The following is a 22,245-nucleotide window of genomic DNA, read 5'->3' on the forward strand; positions in this document are numbered from 1 at the left end:
GTGGTTAATGGTAACCAACTTATAAAGACTCATTAATTTTATTTTGTGTCAGAAGTCACTCTCTATTTATTACATATATAGCACCCTCAAAAACTCCACAACTGAATGAAAAACATAGTGCTCATGGCACATACACTACTTTCTGCTAACAATCCCACAATGCAATGGGTCACATTCAGTGGATGTGAAAATTACAGTACAGTTGTGTGACTCTACTATCTGTCAGTGGTGATGCAGAATGACAATGTTTCACATGTGTCCAAAATCTCACTTTACTGCTCACTATTGAGTAAACTATTGAGTATCCATTACACAGGGGGTAGTGACTGAGTGAGCGAGGGAATGATTTCAGACACAGCTTTAGTTTTATGCTGCATTCATGTCATACTGGAGACTTCCAACTTAGACGTATCCGACTTAGTGTTTTGTAATAAGTAAGTACTTGAAAATGTAGCAAATAGGGACACCTCACATCAGCCAAAAGTCCATTGTTCATGGTGACTGAACACAAACTTAATGGATATAATGTTATGTTGTCAGTGTGAAGCATTTTTAACCATCACTCTGCCAACCCTATAATCATACAACCATCTTGAATTGTCTGATGACATTAACACTTGCAAGACGTAAACATGGGAATCTTTTCCATCTTTACCACAAAAGCCACATGACATGAACACAGCATTAGTTTTAGTCGGGCACTGAATGTGAAGACCTCGCACATCCGCACAGGTGTTTTCACCTATTGTGGCTGACTAGACCCCTGATCAGACTGCTGGAATAGACCATTTTCATGGCAGACAATTTGACTTGTCAAAGCAGGAAAAGTACAAGTGTAATTAATAACATTAACAATGGCTACATTGCATTTAGGTGAGCCAGGGCTCTCACTCACTGACATGGCTAACTGAGACTATCATTGGAATGGGGCCATTGTTAATGTTATTAATTACACCTTCGCTTTTCCTGCTTTGACAAGTTGAAATGTTTACTGTGAAAAGGGTCCATTATGTGAGCTCACTACAGCCAAGCAGTGAGCTTCCCTCTCATGGATATAACAGTCAGTATTTCTTGAAAATACTAAACTGGTTAAACTGGTTGGATATTGTAATATTGCGATTTTGTGTGTCAACCCTCAGTCAGATTGAACAAATATATCTCGTCCTTTTCCTCATAGAAATGAATGAGGAGTGAAATCCTGTGTGATGGCTCCTTCAGAAGTGGTCTAATCAGGCATAATAAGTGAAAACACCTGTGTGGGTGGACCACAGACATGTAGGGCCTTTAAGTATTTCAACACTACAAGGAAACATGGCTACCTTTCATCCATCTGCATTTCTATTACAGCAATACTTTCACTGTCTGTAGTCATTGTCTTGTACTCATGTAAAACCCTCTGTTAGAAATCTAGTGTATACAATTAAGGAAACTGGGTCTTTCATGTTTAAGAAATCAGACTTCTACAGAAAGACGACTGGGTTACAACAGTACTGTCACCAGTCACCACTGAGATCCAGATGAGCTTGGCTGAGAGAAACCTGATGGATGTGTTCCAAACAATAATTGCTTAACCATTATTGCTTATCTCACCTTCCAAACCATGAAAATGCTAATCACCTTGCTTGTGATGCACCAATTTGTAGGCTTGCCAGTGCAGCTGCAGAATAGGTTACATCCAGTTCATTATCGGTACCCTGAAGCCATGATAGTCCAGGTGCAGCTGGCCCCCGGTTTGCCAACCAATGCTTCATAATTTGGAGGTGAAAACCGGTTTTGTCCCATAGAAAGGGTAAGCCACCACTGTTGTCAGCTTAAGTTGTGTGCATATAATGCTGGCAGCAAGGAAACATGACATTTGCTATTGTTGCTCTCCAGGCTGCATTTGCAAGCAGAATTTTAATGAAGATGCTAAAAGTTTAATTAGCAAGCATGGAAGGGACTGCACACTACCTGCCATATGCTTGGTATGAAAGCTGCTGAATGGGGTTTTCATAGCTTGTCTGCACTGTTTGTGCCTGTACAATTACAAAGTATAGTATAAGTATAGTATAGTATATCTATCCTGAATTATACTGTGACATTATAGTAGCCTTCTAACCCTTGTGTGTTGTTGGTATTGGCTTTTTTCCCGTATTGTTTGCTGTCCCACACACCCCAATGCTGTATGTCTAAACATAATACTAATAATTGCAAAAATCTGTCCAAATTTTTAAAAAGAAAAGACAGTTCTTGGACAGAAAACTCAATATATATAAGTATTGAAATAGTAACCGTTCCTTTTGCCCCAAGCAAAACGATAAAAGAAAAAAATTATTGTAATTCATGTTGAGGTGGATATTATGAGTTGCATCTTTGCTTTGTGTGTATCTGAACAACAAAAAGGTTTCTTCACTCAGTAGTTAATAATATAGTCAAACAAAAGGACAAGTGAAATGAGCTGTGAAAGATGATGACAGCTAGTTTGGAAGATTTAATCCGTGCTGCACCGAAGAAAGAACCACAAACTTCACTTTTGCAGCAGACAGAGAACCTTTGAAAAAGTATGTAAAGAATATCCGAGGAAGGGTCATTAGTTTGTTGAGCGAGAGTTCGTGCTGCGCAGCGAGAACGCTGACCCAGCACAGGTAATTAGAATTTGTGCTGTTCTGGTGTCAGAATAAAGCTTGTGGTTCATGGGAAGTCTCACAGTGTGAGGTAATCTGATTTCACCCTCTGCTGTTGCCAGTTCATGCATTTCCCCTCGATGACTGATGATTCATGACTACAACAACAAATTATAGGATCAGAATACATACTGTAGGGGTAGGTTTGTGTTTTTAAAGGTGGGATTTATTGGATGGTTTATAGTTTTTGCTTGTTGGGGAAAAAAGTGTAATAGAGTCTGACTGGTGGAGCCACTGTTGACTCAGTTACAGTTGTTAATGTTGTGAAAGGATTTAAAACTTCATAAAACCTGAATAATAACCTCTCAACCCATTGACCTTTTAATGGAAGAAAATAATCCTTTCATATAGCTTCTGCTTTAATTAGATTACTTTTACCCACACTCAAGCCAGACTCCATGATTCATATAACACATGGAGCATACTGCAAGTGTAAATTATTAAACTGATAGTCCTGGCAGTGAGAGAGGAGAAGCTCTGCCATCCAAAGAAAACAAAAACAGCAGCATTCACCCACCCTGTTATCATTATTTACCACATCAAAACACTTTTCCCCTTTTTGCCTGTGTGTGATTGTAGGATGTGGTGCAGTGGTATGGCTCACTGTGTTATGTAAAGGGTACCATGTATATTTTTCAGATGATTTGCTTCTGTTTACAAAAAAAAGCATCTAGTTTTGGTTTGAACTTAGTAGGTGTTGCTGGGCTTCTGATATTTGTGCTTTTAGACAAATAGAGTTGAAACAATTAGATTGATCTATAAGCTGATTGAGAGAAAATGAATTGGCAACAAGTTTGATTATTAATTATTTGTCAGTTAACAAACAAAAATGTAAAACATTATCTGGTTCCAGTTTCTCAAATGTGATGATTTGCTCTTTTTTCTCTTTCATTTAGGTTTTGGTCTGTTTATCAGACAGAATGAGCTAATTAAAGAGGTCACATTAGACTCTTGCAAAATGCATTTTCTGACACTTTATATGCTAAATAATTAATCAGTTAATCGAAAAAACATTCAGCAGATTAATGATGGTTTAAAAATAAAAGTTAATTGCCACCATTTAGACAAATTACACTAAATAGCTCCTTGTATCCGATATGGTCTTAGAAGGACTTATAAGTGATTAGGTTGTTGAGGTTTATTAATGCCTGTGGATGTATCAGTAATGTATCTACTTATGTATCATCCGCTTGTATCAAGTGTCCTTACAAGCATCCATTAGAGATCAGTAATTGCTGGTAAAGCAATCTATCTTAGCGGGATTCTTAAAGTTTTACATCAATTTTTATCTCTGTTTCACTTTTTAATGCTCACTTACATTAAATCAGCTCTTGACGCTTTGGGCTCTGCCTCAGGCACTGGCTGAAGTATGTGCATTGCTGTTAATGTGAATTTTACTCTACAGAGAGGTCACATTTATGACAATTATTGTTATTGTATATCATAGATAATTATAAAAGCATAAGATTTACTTCTTCTTTGTTGTGTTTTAGGTTTCTGTGTGCAAGACATTTTCCTGTTTTTTTCCTGTATTAAACCAGCTTTATCCATTCAACACAAATGCCAGCCAAACTGTATAAATATAGTGTACACTTAAAAAAACTCAGTTGAGACATAGGACCTGGGGACTGGAGAGGAAAATCTCTTTACAATGTAAATGATATTCATAAATGCACATGCTGGCAGTGGCTGAGTGGATGATAACCAGAGAAACATCTGTCGGTGAATAACAATTTTTGTGATGCGGGGACGTCTGAGACTGACTGTCTGCATTAAACAGAGGTGCACTGTTACAGTACATCCCCTGCATTCTGTGTGAAAATCCCCCTAGCTATAAATGACCTTGGATTCCCTCTCTCTCTCTCTCTTTTTTTTTGTATTGGGCAATAAAAATATTTTTTTCTGGCTGGCTGAAGCCCTCCCTGCAGAGTCATGCTTTTCGATGCTGTGACTGATTGACTGAAGGTCAGTGCTGTCAAAAGAGCTGCATGCCGGACATTTATAGCATACCATAATCTTCAAGTAATACCTTTAATTCATTAAATAGTCTTGAGGATTTTTAGAGAATAATGAGAGATGTTGACAGGATCATCACTACAGTCAGAGCCCTGCTGAGTCATATTCTGCTGAAAGTTGGCAGCGTTTGCATATTCTCAGAAAATGGTGTTTAGTTGTGAAACAAGAACAATTTTGTGATAAACTGCAACCAGCTTTACCAAACGATTTACAGTCAAAATTATGCTTCTCTTAGGATTATAAATCCTCATGTCTTGTAGTGGCACATATGCTGTAAAGCAGTGATTCCCAGCCTTTTTTAAAAATGTACCCCCACAGCCCTATCAGATGAGCTCAAGTGCCCCTTACTTCAAACCACCATCATCCTCCAAATGTAGTAATTTAAATCGATTTTAAACTGGATGTTTAACACACTAAATTATACTTTAAGGATAGGGCCACAATTTTTCAAGTATGTAATCATTCTTCTTCATACTGGTCATTAAAAGGTCTCATCCAAGTGCGCTGCCAGTGTAAGTGATGGGGGACAAAATCTAGTCCTCCTTCTGTGCAAAAATGAATTTAAATTTATCTGAAGCTAATACTGTCCAAATTAGTCAAATCATGACCATATCTTCCAACATTACAGTCTTGTTAGTACCAAAGTCCCTCTTTTTGTTATTATCCTTCCACAGCAGCTCAACAGGGAAACACAAAGAGGGACTTAAAAGACTGTTCTGTTGGAAGATATCGGCTTGATTCGTTTGAAATGTGGATGTTTAGGCTTGGTCTCTTTTTTTACATTTTTTTCAGTGGGTTTGTTCGAGTTTGCGTTCTCATCACTGGAGTGGCGGAAGCAGGATGTTTCAACCATTTATCCAATACTTTTAGCTATCGTTTTCTCTGCTCATGTGCCAATGCTTATGTTCAGGTTGGTGGGAGACGTGTCTTATGTAATAGACCAATCAGTAATTGTGACTATAGATATACTAAAGATCATCCTCATGCCAATTAATATTCCTATTTGTGTGTTTATTTTCCTCTTAAACACAAACACGTGAACATGTGTTTTTCTAACTAAATCATAACTTATATATTTGTTTTAATTAGTTTAGCTACTCCAAAATCCTATCTCCTGGCTGCAGCAGTATTTTAAAACATTTTCTGAAAAACTGACTGACAGAGAGATTTGCAATCACTGTTGGTCATATTTCATAATGACAACACTGTCAGTGTATTTTGAGCTTCTTTAAAGCTGACATTTCACCGTCACTTTTGAGCAGATGCGCCTGAGAGTTGAGTCACAAGTGTGGCAATCAAGGTTGTGACTCTACATCACTGCTGGTGGTCTCCTGATGGAGGACACTGCACCGAACACTAAATGATCATTGTAGATGTTCTTCAAAGCACTTCCATGATTGCCATGGGGGCCAATTTTAAATAATGATTGTGAAACGATGAGACTTCTGCATTTTCCTCTTCTAATCATCCAGCAAATGGGGACAGAAGATCTACCGCATTCATCTGGGGAGACGGTGTCAGGCACTTTGGTAGCAGATAGCACGCGAATGCCAATTATAGGTGCACTCTTAACCTGGGAGAGCAGCTATCTGAGCTGTTTGCCCATTATTCTCACTACAAGGAGGTTACCATTTTCCCTTGGTGCCTTTTTTACCTCCTTCGCTCCCCTCCTGTTATACCTTTTTGCTCCTCTCCTATGCAAAGCACTTTGGCATTTTGTTTACAAGGGCTTTAAGGAGTAATCTAGAAAATTATGTAATGGAAAACTTCAGCTAATTGTGCCTCTTGGGCTTGACTCCAAGAGAACTCTCAGATGTTGCTGTCAAGGGAGCTGCGTACCAGTTAAACTTGTCAGAGCCTTGAAGGCGGGGAGGTTGAGGTGAGGACAGGAGGGAGGAGGAGGTGGAGAGGGTTGAAAACACTACATAGAGGGAAACGTGGGTAAAAAAAATATCAAAGCAGAGAACTTTCAACAGTTGTTAGATAAAACCCGGAGGCTATGTGAGGGATGGTTGTCTCGAAAAAAGAATTACAGCCGAGATCTTACAATATATGTGAAGTTCACGTGTAGTATGTCGTGATCAGGAGTTATATCACATTTCACTCCTCAGAATTTGCATTTTTTAATGGTAAATTTTGTTGATTTTCTGTGATTTTTATAAATCTCTGTCTGTCAGCAGGTTGTTTACTCATTATAGCTGCTCCAAAGCTGTTATTGTGGGTGGCAGTGAACTGTTCCATCTACTCCCGCAGGCCTGAATACTGGAGTTCGGTTAGTTGAGTATTTTATGACTCATCATGATGGCTTTGTATAATTTGTCCTTCGGCTGCAGTTTTGGAAAAGAAAATAATGGAAAGTAGCCAAGATATGGTCTAATATTGTGTTTTTCACTTTGTAAAAGGAAGCTCACATTGTTTTATATTTTTCTTGTTGTCAACAAATTTCAAGAAAATAACAAAACTTTGAGATTGAGAGTGTGAATTTGTGCACAGAAATGTACAAATGTGCATTTAGTTATTTGTGCATGTCATTCACATACATGTGTACGTTTTCTTTCACTTAACAAAACCTTATTTTCATTTAAAATAGGATTGAATACCAAAATTGGTACTTTTAAGGGTACCGACTGAATTACGTTGGTACAACTGAAAACCGATTCACATTCATTCAGATCACTCGGTGCCAACTTTGGGTACCTTGTGGGACTCTCTGATGGCACTGTAGTTTTAGCAAATGTTACTCAAAAAGGATTAAACAGATTAATACACATATTTTTAGGTTTTAATATCTTTAAGACAACAATTGAGGTTTATGGCTAGTTGAATCAAGTCATTGTTGGTTTTGGTTTTTTATTGGCATTTGTGGAAAATATAGAATATCATCAGACCTGTCCTTTTAGCAGCAAATCAATTTCACCTACAGTAATTTAATCCTCAAGTTTCCAGTCAAGTGTGATTTGGTTTTGTACAAGTTAAGTGTTGTGTTTTGCAGTTTGCAACATATTTAATCTTGTTTGAATTTGGAATATTTAAGCTGTAAATTAAGGGTTATATTCGCAAACTATTTTATCTTAACCACTAGAAGTCTTCCTCAGTGGCACTAAGTACCTGGGAGATTTGCTAAAATAGTAAATGTTGGTTTGACCTTGTTGCTGTAGATGATGTCTTGTTTCTTGCTGCTTCTTCCTTGTACATGCTAAGGCTTTCATGGAGGTTTTTCCTGTCTTGTCAGAGAAGTTGGGCTGAGACCCCTGACTCAGTGAAAACCCAGTGAGATGTTCTATGTGATATTGGGCTACACAAAATAGACTTGACTTGACTTGACTTGACATGTGGCGTGAGGAGCCACAGCCTGTCACTTAGCCTCTGCCACTTGCTAAGTGACATCAAGCTGGGACACGATGCCTCTGAAACTGCAGCCTCAGCCACTGGAGAACACAGCAATCATAAGTGTCTGGCCACATGGAAGTAACATCAAGTGGCCAGTTTGGCACCGCAGTTATTTCGATTTTGTCTGGATTTTCCTAAACAAACTGATACAAAGTGAGAGGTGAGTTGTGGACCTGCAAATCTAGAGGGATCAAATAAAAAAAATATTTACATAACAAACCTTCAGTAAGAATAAATACTATCAACCTCATCTGATCTTTTTCTTCATGTACTTGGTTCAAGTAAAAAATATTCACCAACTGCTCTTAACAAAACAATGCTGACTTGCAACAGCTGTGTGTGCCTGCATATCAGAGGATCAGCAGATGTATGAGTGTGTGTGTGTGTGCGCATACTGAACACAGATCATTTTATAAATGTTAGTTTTTGGTGGCATGCTCAGTTAACTGCTGTGTTGTTTTGTACAGCAGTTCTGATTGGTCACTTCACAGTCTAATAAAACCCTTAGGAAACTTATTTCATATAGTGAAAATGCATCAGTTATAAAACAAGTTTTTCTTTGTTTCTGGAACATAACCTAATATGTTAACATATAATACAAAGTTTTTAAATTGGCTGTGCTGAGTATGTGCAAGGAAAACACCTGATTTTCATGGTAAGGGCTGGCTGATGTGACCTAAAATCTACATCAAGATAAATCAGATCAGATCTTGATAACTGTAACCATTATTTTTTATTTATTTTACTTTATAACCAGTTAAAGATACCGGGCTGTTGGCTGACTTGTTGGTTGTATTCTTTGTTAGCTGTTCATAGACTTATTGAAAATTGTGATATAAGTAAATGCAGCTATGTAAGATATTCATAATGTCAGGAATTCAATTCATATTAATCTCCAAAATAATAAATGTCAAATGTGTGTTATAAAACCAGCTTTTGGTGGAACTATTTCTGCATAATGTCTGTTACTCATGTGGTTAATAAGACAATGTCTCCACTGTTTTTCAGCAGTTCATCTCTTTTTCAAATGAAGTGTCAGTTTTTTTCTTTGTTTGTTCAGCAATAATCACTGCTGGTGCTCAGGTCTTTGTGTGTTTATCTCAAACAAACAACTGTTTGTTAATGGAAACATACAGAAAAATATTACAGGAAAATGCCTCGTTGACAGTAAGAACCGTTCATGCAAAACCTTAATAAATTGGATAATCTTTCAATTACTATCTTACTGTCACAAATGATGTGAGTAGTAAACTGGACACATTCCTACATGTATGTATTTATGTTTAAAGGGTGAAGATATTAGTTTTTGCAGGTAAAATGTTATAAACAGGTTATTATTGACCTGACTTCTCCTTAATGGTGTAGATGCAACACACAGAAGAACAGACCTTCATGTTTAAGTGCAAAAAGTGCAGCTCCCCTGACACATGAGAAATGGGGAATAAATGACTAAAGTGACTGTAGGAAGGAAATTGTTCTTCACTGAAATAGCTGAAGAACTTTCCCTCACCCTTTTAAACAGTCATTTAAATTATGAGTAATCATGATTTACACGCTAGAACAAAAAGAACTATATTTACATATTTTAAGATGCACAAATCATATCTTGTTAGCGTGAACTGCGGCTCCCGACAGTCAGCAAGATGCTGAACCATACTGAAATTAAATCCACTTGAGCTGAAGCATTATCTCGGTTGTGTGACAGCTTATCAAACGACACATTGCATTAGGAAATCAAACAAGTATAAAGCATGCTACAGGTTATTAAAACACGAACAGATATACAAGAGGACACACGGCAGCGCGCGCACACACACACGTACTGTACAAAAGCAATCAAGCACAGAGCAAGAAAACTCATATTGGCATCTGGAGTGCCGTTTCCATCCAGCAAACACTTAAAAAGGCAAAAAAGAAATGAAAAGCTCAGCAGCGGGTACAGTAATTTGCTGCAGTATTTTGTACACAGAGAGCTCAATCAATAGCCCAATGCCATGCTGCGTGGCATAGCATCTTGGAAAATGCATTCAGACTCAGTTTGTGGGATTAGCTGCTTATGAGGTGTAAAAAGTTCATGAGGAAAGTTTTCTGACTTGATTAGGAATGGGTGAGTAAATTTGTGTTGTCCTGCTGGTTAATCCCTCCCCCCTGGTACATGCTAAATGCACAATAAATGTTAACTGGAAGAGCACTATATATCTCTCAGAGGCTAATTTGAAAAGATAAAACCTAACATGAATAACTGCAGCAGTTTCAGTCCCATAATTTACTCGGCAAGAGACGAGATGCTGCCTGACGTGCGTAATGCTTCTATAGATCATTTTTCACTGTTTGTGTAAATGCAGTTGAAGGGTTTTATACCCCATAGAGCAGCTGGAAATGATATCAGTGTTGCCTCTTTGTTAGATACAACAGTCTTAAAGTAAAGAGTTAGTAGACAGTGGAGGTCAGTTACAGGACACTCAAAGCTTTGCTCTTATTTCAGTATGACCAACACAGGAGGATGTACCACTTAGAGGCAGGGGAGGGAGGGCGAAAGGGGGAGGGGGGGTTTCTGAAATGGTTCTGCCCACCTTGGTAGTCACCGTGAGGAGGGGCTTCCCTTCTGATGACGCCTTACTTGGTATCTCCTTCAGGACCATGGCAACAGTCTTATCTGCAGCCCTAGAGTCTTTCCCCTACAACAGTGAAATCAACAATGACTTGTGTCAGGACAGTTGGACAACTCAGTGCTTTCGCCCCTGTCCAGGGCATCTTACAGAAAAGACTTTACCTTTATGATGATGGAAATACTATGTGGGGGCTGTCTACGGTAACAAAACATCGACATCCACAAGACTATGGCAATGAAAAGAGGGTCACTGCACAATGTAGAGGGTTGACTGGAGACAGTGATGAGCATGGTCATCCACAGTAGTACTTATCCACACTATGATGACAGAATATCACACAGAGATCATCATACCCTACAATTTAATAAGAATTATGTATGTAGCAGGTGAAGGTGCATATCTGCTGGGCAGCTGAGAAACACAAGTCTGTTTGTGGTGAATGTAAATCCACATTAGGCAATTTTGGCAACTCCAAGATGTAATTGAAAAGTTCAGGACCAACAAACCTGGCTGATCTGGGATGCTTTATACCACTCTTTATGCCAGAGTGATGAGAGGAAAAAGAGCTAATTTGTGTAAAGTCCATCTTTCTCTTAGTGGCGCTCACGATGTAATTTGTATTTTGGTCTTACGTTTCTAATCATCACTTCCTGTATGCATAGGACATCACTCAGCAGTAAATATACTGTACCTGACACTTAGGTTTCTTTTTTGATAGGTTAGTGACAAAAGAACTCTTTTTTTCTGGCACAGCTACACTTTGGGCTTTAGGCCAAGTATATTTGTACCAAAAAATCTTGCCATGAGGAGCTTTAACTTTACGTTCTGTGAATTTTCTTGAAGCGTACTGTTACACACTTATGAACAAAATCTGATATAATCTGTGGATTGAAATTCTAATATTTGGTTGTCATGCTTTGAGTATTAATGCTTTGTAATATGTCATAGAAATAGTAACAGCTGTTCAAACATGTATATACATGTACAAATATATCAATGCATAACTGTAAGTAATAATACAGACAAAAGTTCTATCTTTGATATACACACAGCTCCTTGTAAAAAAAATTTTTGGTAAATATTAGACATCAACATTACAGTTGATGTGCATCTCTGTGACAAACAGTCATAAAGGAAGCTGTTTTTATCCAAATTATCACCCATTTACCAACTGCTGCTCCCCAGGATTGATAAACAAATGAAAATAAAATAATAATAAGCTTCACTTCTTGAGTCAGTGAACCTAATACTGGTGGTCGGGGTACATTGTTATTTTCTTAAACAGTTGATCGTATTATGGAGACAAGCTGTAGTAATATGGTCACAGTATAAGCTTGTATTCAGTCTATCTATTGTGACCTCCACTATACCAAAACTTGCCCTCTGACCACACACAGACACACACACACACACCCACACACACACACGGTCCTGCCCCTTTATCCACCACCCACAGCCTCTTAAAGGAGGAAAAGCTGTGTGGAGCTTGTCTGATAATTGCCAAGGCCACATTATATAACAGTCAAAATTGATTACATAAGGGGTCAAATTGATTTTGCCTGCTTATTGTCATCCTCTTCACCTCGACTTTGTGGCAGAGGCTGGACTACAGAAACCAGACATCCCTCAGACATTCATTCACTTCACATGTTTGCCCACAGCCAGAAAATAGACTGTATCATACGCTATTAATCATTTTAAGACACACAGATGTCGTGAAATTACCCTTGTCACAGGAGACAGCACATTTCATCTCAGAAAAGAGCCTCATCCCCATGCAATTAAATTTGCTGACCAGACAGAGAGAGACAAAACTGCTGTTCATCATACTCAGTTTCTACATTTTGTAGACTCGGTGAAGCTGCCTGTACAGACAGAACATGAAACGAACTGGAAGCCTCTCAGCTGGATCTCATTAGGGGTTTTCACATTTGCCAGAAATTAAGCATTTCTTCCACTGATTTCCTCAACTGATCATGTCACAAAATGCATGCGCCTGGCCTTCAGGGAGAGTTCCCTTGAAAGCCAAATGATTCTAATAAAGTCCCAAAAGCCACCTGCACCCACTCGCTAGCTTAGTCTCACTCAGTATAAATGAACAACATCCCTCGCTAAGACCCTGCTAGTAGCAAAGTCATACTCACATGACTAAAGATGATTCAGAAAACCTCTAAACAAGCTCTGAACATTTGTTTTTTGTTTGTTTTTTTTTCCTGAATGGCAGATGAGCGCTGAATGTGCCGTATGTGCAGGTATTGTGAGAGCCAACAGTGTAGAGGATCTCTTCCACCAGGCACGCAGTCAGTTTGTATTGGCTTACAGTCTTGGCCGACCTGCTGTGTTGTTTTGTGTCAATTTTTGCTAAACTGGTGCTTATTTTTTCCAGGAGTTATTATAGATATGACTGGCAACACACTGTACACTGGACAGCTATTGAGTAACTGTTTTTTTCACTACCCTGTTGTAACACAAATGCAACTGAGCCTGGACAATATGAAAATTATGTGCATGAACTTAGCTTTACAAATGCTGAAAATAAGGAGAATGGAGGCTTTTATGTTGGGAAAATACTCAACAATATACAAGATATGAATAAGAATTATTAATTCATTTGTTTTTGCACTGTCTTCACTTCTGTAGTCAAAACATCCAATTTCAGTGTATGAGCTCAATAAAAGCAGTGTAACATATTTTGATTAAACTGTTAACTTCCCTGTTACAGCAGCATCTGACTAAAGATTCGGTCACTGTGGGGTTGTTCTGGAAGATAAAATCAAAAAAGCAAATTATCCACAGTAGATGAGATTGACTGCAGCATTATGCAAACAGTTTAATCCAATCAATAGGTGCTGGTTAGTGTTAGAGGACATAAATGTTGCTGTTTAGCTCAAGGCTCAGAAAATCCATTCACAATCCCAGCCTCCACTGTGTGTTTATCACTTTAAACTATGGCTGTCAATCGATTAAAATATTTAATCAAGATTAATTGCATGACTGTTTATAGTTAATCACAAATTAATTGCACATTTTTTATCTGTTCAAAATTTACCATAAAGGGATATTTTTCAAGTGTTAATACTCTTATCAACATGGGAGTGGACAAGATATGCTTGCTTTATGCTAATGTATGCATTTATTGTTGGAAATAATTAACAACACGAAACATTGAAAAAGATTGTCCAAAGATAAAGATTGTCAGAAACCCTCACAGGTACAGCATTTAGCTTTTTAAAAATATTCTCAAATCATAACTTATGGCAAACTCAAGCCCAACAGGCAACAGATGGGCACAGCTAAATGTTCCATTACTTTAGTACTAAAGATCACTCCCTGGATCCCTCACTTCTAAAGCAAATCACACAATGTGATTGTGTCCAACCTCACATGGGGAAAAATAGAGGCTCACAAAAACATCTGCTCGTGCTATGGGATAAAAACAGGATAACACAGAATAAACAGTGGAAAGGGAGTTTAAGAAAGAAAATTACTTTGGTGGTGGCTCTCCATGGCATTTCATAAGTGCAGTCATTGGATGTGATCTGAATTATTTCACACAGACCCTTGTCCTCCACACTATTAACTGGCCTGCAAGCTGTAGCCACCCATTTATCTATTGCTGTTGAAAGCTTGCTGCTTGTAGGATTGTCCATCTATTTCCTTATCTATTTCCTTATCAAGCATGTTTTGCTGCAAGCAGGATGGTTCGGGGCTAATGAGGCTGTCTGCATTAGCATTAGCTGTGTGCTTCGCTAGCAAATGGACGTATAAATGAATGAAAGTACTCCGGAGGTAACTCAGTTAACATAGACAGTAACTACCAATAACTTTGTTCGTGTCAACAGACCCATCTTACAGGGCTTTGAAGCTGAACTTGCCATTCAAAATACCCTTTTCTCTATCCATTGTTCCTTGCTAGTTGCCATCCGACTTAATGCTAGAAGGCTAAACTTCAGGCGAAGAAAGGGGTCATCATAGCAGAACCTGTGTTAATGCCGTCAAAATAATTAGTGGCGTTAACTTGTTATTATCACATTAACTTTGACAGTCCTTCTCTAAACTAATACATTTACTGGGAAGTCTGTTTTTTACACAAGTATTCTTATGGGAGGAGTGGAAAAGCTTTATGAATTTCAGAGGAAAATTAAATGTAGATGATTCATTAGCTTTGGCAATAGTCTGTTGTTCTCTAGGTCTGGAGACAGATGCAATAAGTAGTAAGTTCTATCTATTTCAGAAAAAGCATCATTACTTCAAAATGTTTTTTCAATTTCTGTAAAAACAAAATAAGAGTAAAAAGTGTGGTTGCTTGAAAGAGTCAGCACAGGTTTCATCTGACTCAACAAATTGTCTCATTGACCAGCTGCTGCATTCTGCTTCGTGTCTGAGGAGCTGTTTTCCTTGCCTCTGTCTATACACAGTAAGAAATAACAATGATAAGTCCTTCAGCTACTAAGCTAAAGCTGGAAAATCCTGGATTGTGTGAGGGGTTTTCAAAAAATGTTAAAAGGATGTTTGGAAAATATGCTGTCTGAGAGGGAATTTTCTTATAATTGGCAACCGGTTAGTTAATAGTACTGTATTTTCCCACTTTTGTCACATGTACTGGTTAATTTAGCACAGTTCAGGCCTGTCATTGATGACTCCCAATAGATGACCGAGAACATTTTTCCAGCTTTTGTACACTCTACATAAGCTAGTGGGTTCTGCACAGTCTCAGCAAAAATGTACTATAGAGTCTAACACGATCTGGACAAGGTCACAGCTCTGCTCTTGACGTGGTTTTGATAAGGCTCTGGTATCCACTCACCATTAAAGACCCTGCTTTCAACCTGTTAATCATGTGGGATCGTTTGAGACAAAACCTGATGACTGGCGATACCCCATCAAGCAGTTATTACATAGGATGCAGGACATCCAGCGCGTTACATAAATAGGTTAAAGGGCTGTATTGGAATATCTTTGCATGATTTAAAGTTTAAAAAGCTCCTTATTGATCTTATACTGGTCTTTTATGCAGCCCCTCTGTTCAGCCTCTATCTGAAACAGGCCGTTTTAGCTCCTGACTTTATAAGATGCCCCCCCGATGAGCCTACTCTGTTCTTATTGGTTAGATTCAGTAACAGTAGTAGTTGGATTTCATTTCCTTTTCTTGTTCTTTACTCAAAATGTCAACTTCTCAAATACATCTGTACATGTTGAAGCCCAAATCTGATCTGAAAAATGCGAATGACGAACACAAACAACCTGTGCAACAACTTAAGTAACAACATACTATGGAATGGACGGCCATTTGTGGGGATGTGCAAACAAGCCGACGTCAGTTTGATGATGAAGTAGAAGTAACTTTGCAAACAAAGCATTTATAGCAGGCTGAAGCCCTGGCTTTTGACTTTCCGGGAGCATTTTTACATACGTTCACCTCAAGTTTTGGATCTTTGACCATGTTTAACATAGACATTCAACATCATAACAGAATATAAATGACAGAAAATCCAAAAAAAGCATGAGGTGTCCCCTTTAAGGTTATCTATAACACCAGGATGACACTTGCACTATTAATCACCTCTATCCTTGGCATATTTTTAATTTCAGTTTCTGTCTCTCCCTCTTAAAACTAAAAAACAGACTGAGACAGTATTAACAAACTCTAACCAGCATATTTATTTGTGTTGGAAAAAATTACTTCTCAAAAAATGGAGGCACGGTGGCTCTGACTAATGATGAGTAAAATTACATTTTTAATGCAAATCTGCTATATTGTACCATCTCCTGCAGTGTTCACAGGACAGTAATGAAATAATCTATACCGAGTTTCATGTGTCATTGCTTCCTCACATGGGAATGGAGTTTGTTACTAAACCTCTTAAGAGATTAAATACTATAAATGGTTGCAGGATGCATTGCAGATGTGATTTTTTTTTTTAAAAGAAAACATGTTTTCCTCTCTTAGCAGGCCTCAATATTAAAAGATGATCTTGACCACCATTTTTTGTCTTTTTTGTGTGAATATAAAGCACTTTTTTGATAAGAGGTCTGTACTCTAGCCCCATTCTCCAGAGTTCATGTAAAAGATGGATTTCATGAGGGAATACCTACTGCTCAAAATCAGGGCACCTCTCTGTTGATCCATTTCGTAGTGTTAAACTGGTGACATTTAAGTCCTGCATTATATAACAGAAGAGGAGACTTCCCTACAAGATCTTTTACAGAGCCAGAAGGTAAGAAATACCCAGCTACATAAAACACAGGTGTAGACAGGTTAAAAAAAAAAGTGGAATAAAAATGCTTCCGCCATGTTTGCCATATGCTACAGTATCAGCTGGCTGTGATAATGCAGTGTGGGTTTTGATGCGTTTCCCGGTGCTCCTGGCAGACCTCTAGCCTCACACCTCTCGCACGATTCACTCTTGGCTTCAGAGAGAGGCAACAAACAATTGCTGGGATCCCTCTCTGCAGATGGAAAATTGATCACAGTCAGTGAAGAGCACAAACACTCCGTGAACACTTGAGAGGAAAATATCCGGCACACTTCTGGCAACAGTGAGCAGTGACAAGTAATGAGTGGAAAGCTACAGCTTCCTGACTGGGATTCAGAGAGTTTGTGTGAATAAATCATGATAAAGGAGATCCTCAACAGGGGCTAAAGTTCAGGCTTCTAAGCAGAGATTAATACTAGCCTCTAAGTCAGCGATCAGCTGTCACTGCTGCTCGAAGATTACACACTAGCCTGTAAATAACTAAAAGTGGGAGCCAGGGCAAATTCAGGGTGCATCTAATTTTTAAATTTTGGTGGCTGGAGGTGCAAGTGCAAGAATTGGAAGAGCTTCAATAATGAATCTCTTTCTTACTGATCACAACAGAGTCAGATGCTCCAAAAATTATGTCTTAGTTACATTCATTACATGGAGGACATACAGTGTTCCTCCTCTACCTGATAAAGAGTCACTTCATAACATATTTCTTTATTATGATAAAATATAAGTATGAAATAATAACAAAGCCTTTGCCGTACTGAAACTTTTTCCCTGACTACTGCACCAGAGAAGAAGACCAACAAAGGTCAGATTTTAAAGGGCAGCTCAACCCTTGTGAAGCACTTATTAAACTTAAAGACAGAAAGATGTAGAGCTGCAAAAATTAGTTGAATAATCGATTAGTCAATCAACTGAAAATTAATTGCTATCTATTTTGATAATCGAATAATTGTTTTGAGTCATTTTTTAAGAAAAAAAATGTGAAAATGACCTGGTCTCAGATTCACACTGAAACTTTGAAAGGAAGAGTGAATTATTCAGACATATTTATGGACAAACTGCAGGATCTTGCACACACACTGTGAACTTTTCACTCTGGTGCTGAGACTCAGTGCCTTATAGGATCCCAAACACTCCAGATATTAAAGCCAATAACTGACTTCCAATAGTGCTAATACTCAGGATAAGCTAGGGCTAATACCTATAAATGCTACGGTGGGTCTTCAATTTTATTGCTGCCATATCAACTGAAGCGGCTTGTGAGGAGGTTTTTCTATCAGCGTGACATTTCCTGCCACTGTTTATTGGTTTTCATAAGGTTTACAGGGATTGCTTCTTATAATGAACGGCAGCTCACATAATATGTCACTGAAAACTGCACCCCGATGTGGTGTTAAAGAATAATTTGAAGAATTTACTGTGCACGCAGCTGCTCATACATCACTGTCCCAAACTGTTGGCTTGTACTGCAATGGTGTTTGTTTGTTTATGATGGTGGCAGGGTCGTGACAAAGACAAGAGTTTTTTTTTTTTTTCTTGATGATGGCTAACACCAATCATGTCCATAGTTACAGCCTGCTGCTGAGGAAAATTTATGTTCCAGTACAAATAACTGCCCTCTACAGCAAGTCTTGTCTCCTGAGGATATATTTACTACCCACTCATGTTCCCAGAGTGGTTTATAAAGACTTGAAAAATGTGACATCAAGTCATCGCCAGCCTAATAAAAATGTCTAAGCCCTAGACGTGATCTAACTCTCCAAGTCTTAGAGGGTTTAAAGGCATATTCACAATCATGCATGCCTTCGCTTTGTGAAGCAATGTCCTTTTGTGCTCATGGCTATCTTATTTAATTGCAATTATTCTAATGTGAACATGATTATAACCCTGAAACACAGCTTGGCATCTCTAATCAGTTACTTTGATTCCCTGGTTACCTTATTGCCTCCATAACAAAAGTGCAATTCAGGCCACTGAACTTATCAGAGGCTTTGGCGGCTGCAGAGAAGTCATCCGTTTTTAATTGTCTCTTGTGTGCATATTCTGTCATCTAATGTTTACAGTGCCAAAGGCAGTCAAAGTTAAGGGGTCATTTTCATCAGGATTGTTTTCTACAAACAATCAAGCAAGTGAACCATGTGGATTTACACAGGTCAGAGCCAAAATCTTTAATCATTTGCCTCAATTCCTCAGTTTTGTAAATGTTATGTATTGTAAATATTAAGGTTAACATTAGGTAGCCAATTTTCAGCAAAAATAACCAGAGAATCATCAAATAATTAAACCGGTGACACTGTATGATTAAAAATACATTAAATGGCAGATGGACTCAACAGTGAGACTACAGATTAGGATGCTAATTTTGTTCAAATAAATAATGTATTTGACCAAAAGCTCCCTAATCACTACTTATTTTGTCACTTTAAAGTGAATCAGCTCATTCCATTTGCACAGATTTTCACCCGCAGATTGCTCGGACTGCAGTGCTTAACTGGTGATCTGTGCAGAAGTGTTTGCCTGTCAGGAATGTCTCTCATACCACTGTGACAGACAAGTCTATATGGATTTAAGCTTTGGTGATGCTTTAAATCCCTCAAGTCAACAAAAGAGGTTTCAGGCGATTTGCTGAAAGCCACCCCGTGGCTGTATTTCTGCACCTGCAGCATTTAACTACTGGAGAGGGCATGTCAGGCTTCTGCTATGAATCAGAACCAAGGCTAATATTTCTTGGAGTTTGCTTTAGCATAGTCAGGTGTCACAAAGGTGAGATTAGCTTTGTAGTTCCACGAGACAACCGGAATTGGTGAGACAATTATGAGGAGGTAATGGGCTTGTTTTGATAGGCCTCAATGTCCTTGGTGTCACATGCTGCTCACTGATCTTATACTCGCTGTATTTAACATCTGTGAGAGAAATAGCAACATTAATTATTGGATTTAAAAAATATATTTATCACCTTGTTTAGATTTTGTTGATTCTGTACCATTAACTCAGACTACTTATGAATAAATTTCTATCCTTTTTTTCATAAAGTGGCAGAGTTTGAATAATTTCAGCACCTTCACAGCACTCTCATTGATATAGAACCAACATATATCTGAACTTTTCCAGATCGTTAAACGATCTGTGTTTCATATCAGTACTGTACATTCAGTATTGATTAACTGGATTGAATGGATGCATGTTGAGTTCAAGCTGTTTAATGTATATTTTGTTTACTGTATGCTATCCGAGGCAGCAGCTTAAGGGACGAGTTCACAGTTTTTTAAGTCTGTCCTAAAACAACAGTCAGGTGCTGAAATGAACATTAAAATAGGTTTTTCTCGCCATAATCATTCCTCTTCTTCATACTGGCCATTAGAAGATCCATTCATAAGCACTTACAATGTGAGTGATGGGGGCCAAAATCCACAAGCCTCCTTCTGTGGAAAAAAGTGTTTAAAATTTTATCTGAAGCTAATCTGAAGCTTCAGCTGTCCAAATTAGTCAAATCAAGTAGATATCTTTCAATGTTAGTCTTTTTAGTGCATAATTCCCTCTTTTTGTTACTATACTTCCACCGCAGCTCAACAGGTAAACACTGTCCAAGGAAACACAAAGACTGTAAGTGTGGCAGATATCCACTTGATATGACTAACTCAGACTGCTGAAGCCTTATATAAGCTTCAGATAAACTTTTATAAATGCATTTTTGCACAAAATGACTGTGTGGACACACTGTGGACTTTGGCCCCCATCACTTACATTGAAAGGGATCTTTTAATGTCCAGTATGAACAGGAGGAATGATTAAAGACTACAAAACTTGTGTTAATGTTAATTTGGGCACCTGACTGTTGTGATAGATAGATAGATAGATAGATAGATAGATAGATAGATAGATAGATAGATAGATAGATAGATAGATAGATAGAAAAATTGTGAACCCATCCTTTAAAACAAACAGTAGAGATTATTTTAATGACAGTAATGTGAATGATGGAAAGATGTACACTGTGCTGAATAGATGTTAAAATGTTATCTAGACCAGACAACTTTTATAACTCATGGCTGATGCAACAATGTTTATCTTCATACGCAGCCCCCAATTTAATAACCAAGCTCTAATTAAATAATTTGTTTCATCAAACACACAAGCTCGAACTGTCCACTATTAGATTTACATACAGGGAAATGATCACTCCACTGATTTCCTGGAAACCTAATTTCAGCTCAGCACAACCAAATATATTTCATTATGGATAGGATGTGCCATGGCAGAGCTTTCATAAAAATCAAGTGACACTCTGCAAAAGACGGAGGAGCGTAATGCCTTATAATGGGGATAGATGGCAAAAAACTGTCCCTGAGGGTTTACAGGCTGCCGCTCCCTGGGACAGCTGAGCAAATAGGGCTTAAATAGAAATCAGTGCAAAGGCATCAGGCTGCCTAGTGTGTGCCAGACTATGGCCAAAACACCCACGAAGCTACTTCTGAGTTCACACCATCAAGGATCACCTCCCTGAGCTATGGGTCGCTAGTGGAGGTGCCAGTGCAGTGATTGGCAGTACATGTAGCAACGCTTGCACATAACCAGTGGCTGCTGGACTGTTTTCATACTCACAAAGCTAAAAAAGGGCCATGGTAATAAACTGACCTTCCTTATTAAAAGATTTACAATAACAGTCTTGCTAATAAATAAATGTCCATCCATCTATGTTCCATATCCGCTTATCTGCAGGGATGATGTGGGACACTGGAGCCCAGCATGCATTTGGAGGGAAGCAGGTTAACCTAAGATTGAGCCCCTAACCCTAACCCATTCACAGGCAGGGTAGAGTTTCCAGTTCACTAACCTGCAAGTCCAAGGATGTACATGTTAGGTTGACTAGCCAAATAAATAAAGATGAATTAAATGGACTTCTTGCAACATGTTTACTTCCACGTTGTCCTCCAGAGATGTTAAAACAGTTTGAATTTCAAATGAGAAATTTGAGGTTTGTCACATTTTCCCAATGCACTTCATCCCTTTACATCAACATAGCATGAATATGACAATATATATTTTACACATCATTAGTTTTGACATGTTAGTCTCCAAATACACTTAGTTTTTTTCAGCATCACATGACCGTGTGACAAAGATGCTACATGAGGGACAAATGAGTTACAGGAGATGATATGTAAAGATGTAAGGCTGTAGCACATGGAGGTGGCAGCGGACTTGAACTCAGACACGCTGATATTTCTCTACAAGGTTGTCAGTTTGAATCTTTGGACATCAGACACAATTTGGAGGTGGACACATTCTCATGTCCTGACTCTATGATTA

At 38.3% G+C, this 22,245-nt stretch overlaps 1 protein-coding gene across 3 annotated transcripts in view; it reads right to left on the reverse strand.

The window, feature by feature from the left end:
• Positions 1-22,245, reverse strand: part of pex5la (peroxisomal biogenesis factor 5-like a) — a 100,197-nt gene that overhangs the window by 44,875 nt on the left and 33,077 nt on the right. For all 3 annotated transcript variants that reach the window (XM_044362105.1, XM_044362104.1, XM_044362106.1), the window contains exon 2: positions 10,643-10,747. In XM_044362105.1, the coding sequence (XP_044218040.1) occupies positions 10,643-10,747 (105 nt within the window). The remainder of the gene's footprint in view (positions 1-10,642; positions 10,748-22,245) is intronic.

Source organism: Thunnus albacares, chromosome 9, assembly GCF_914725855.1.
Source record: "Thunnus albacares chromosome 9, fThuAlb1.1, whole genome shotgun sequence".
Lineage (NCBI taxonomy): Eukaryota > Metazoa > Chordata > Actinopteri > Scombriformes > Scombridae > Thunnus > Thunnus albacares.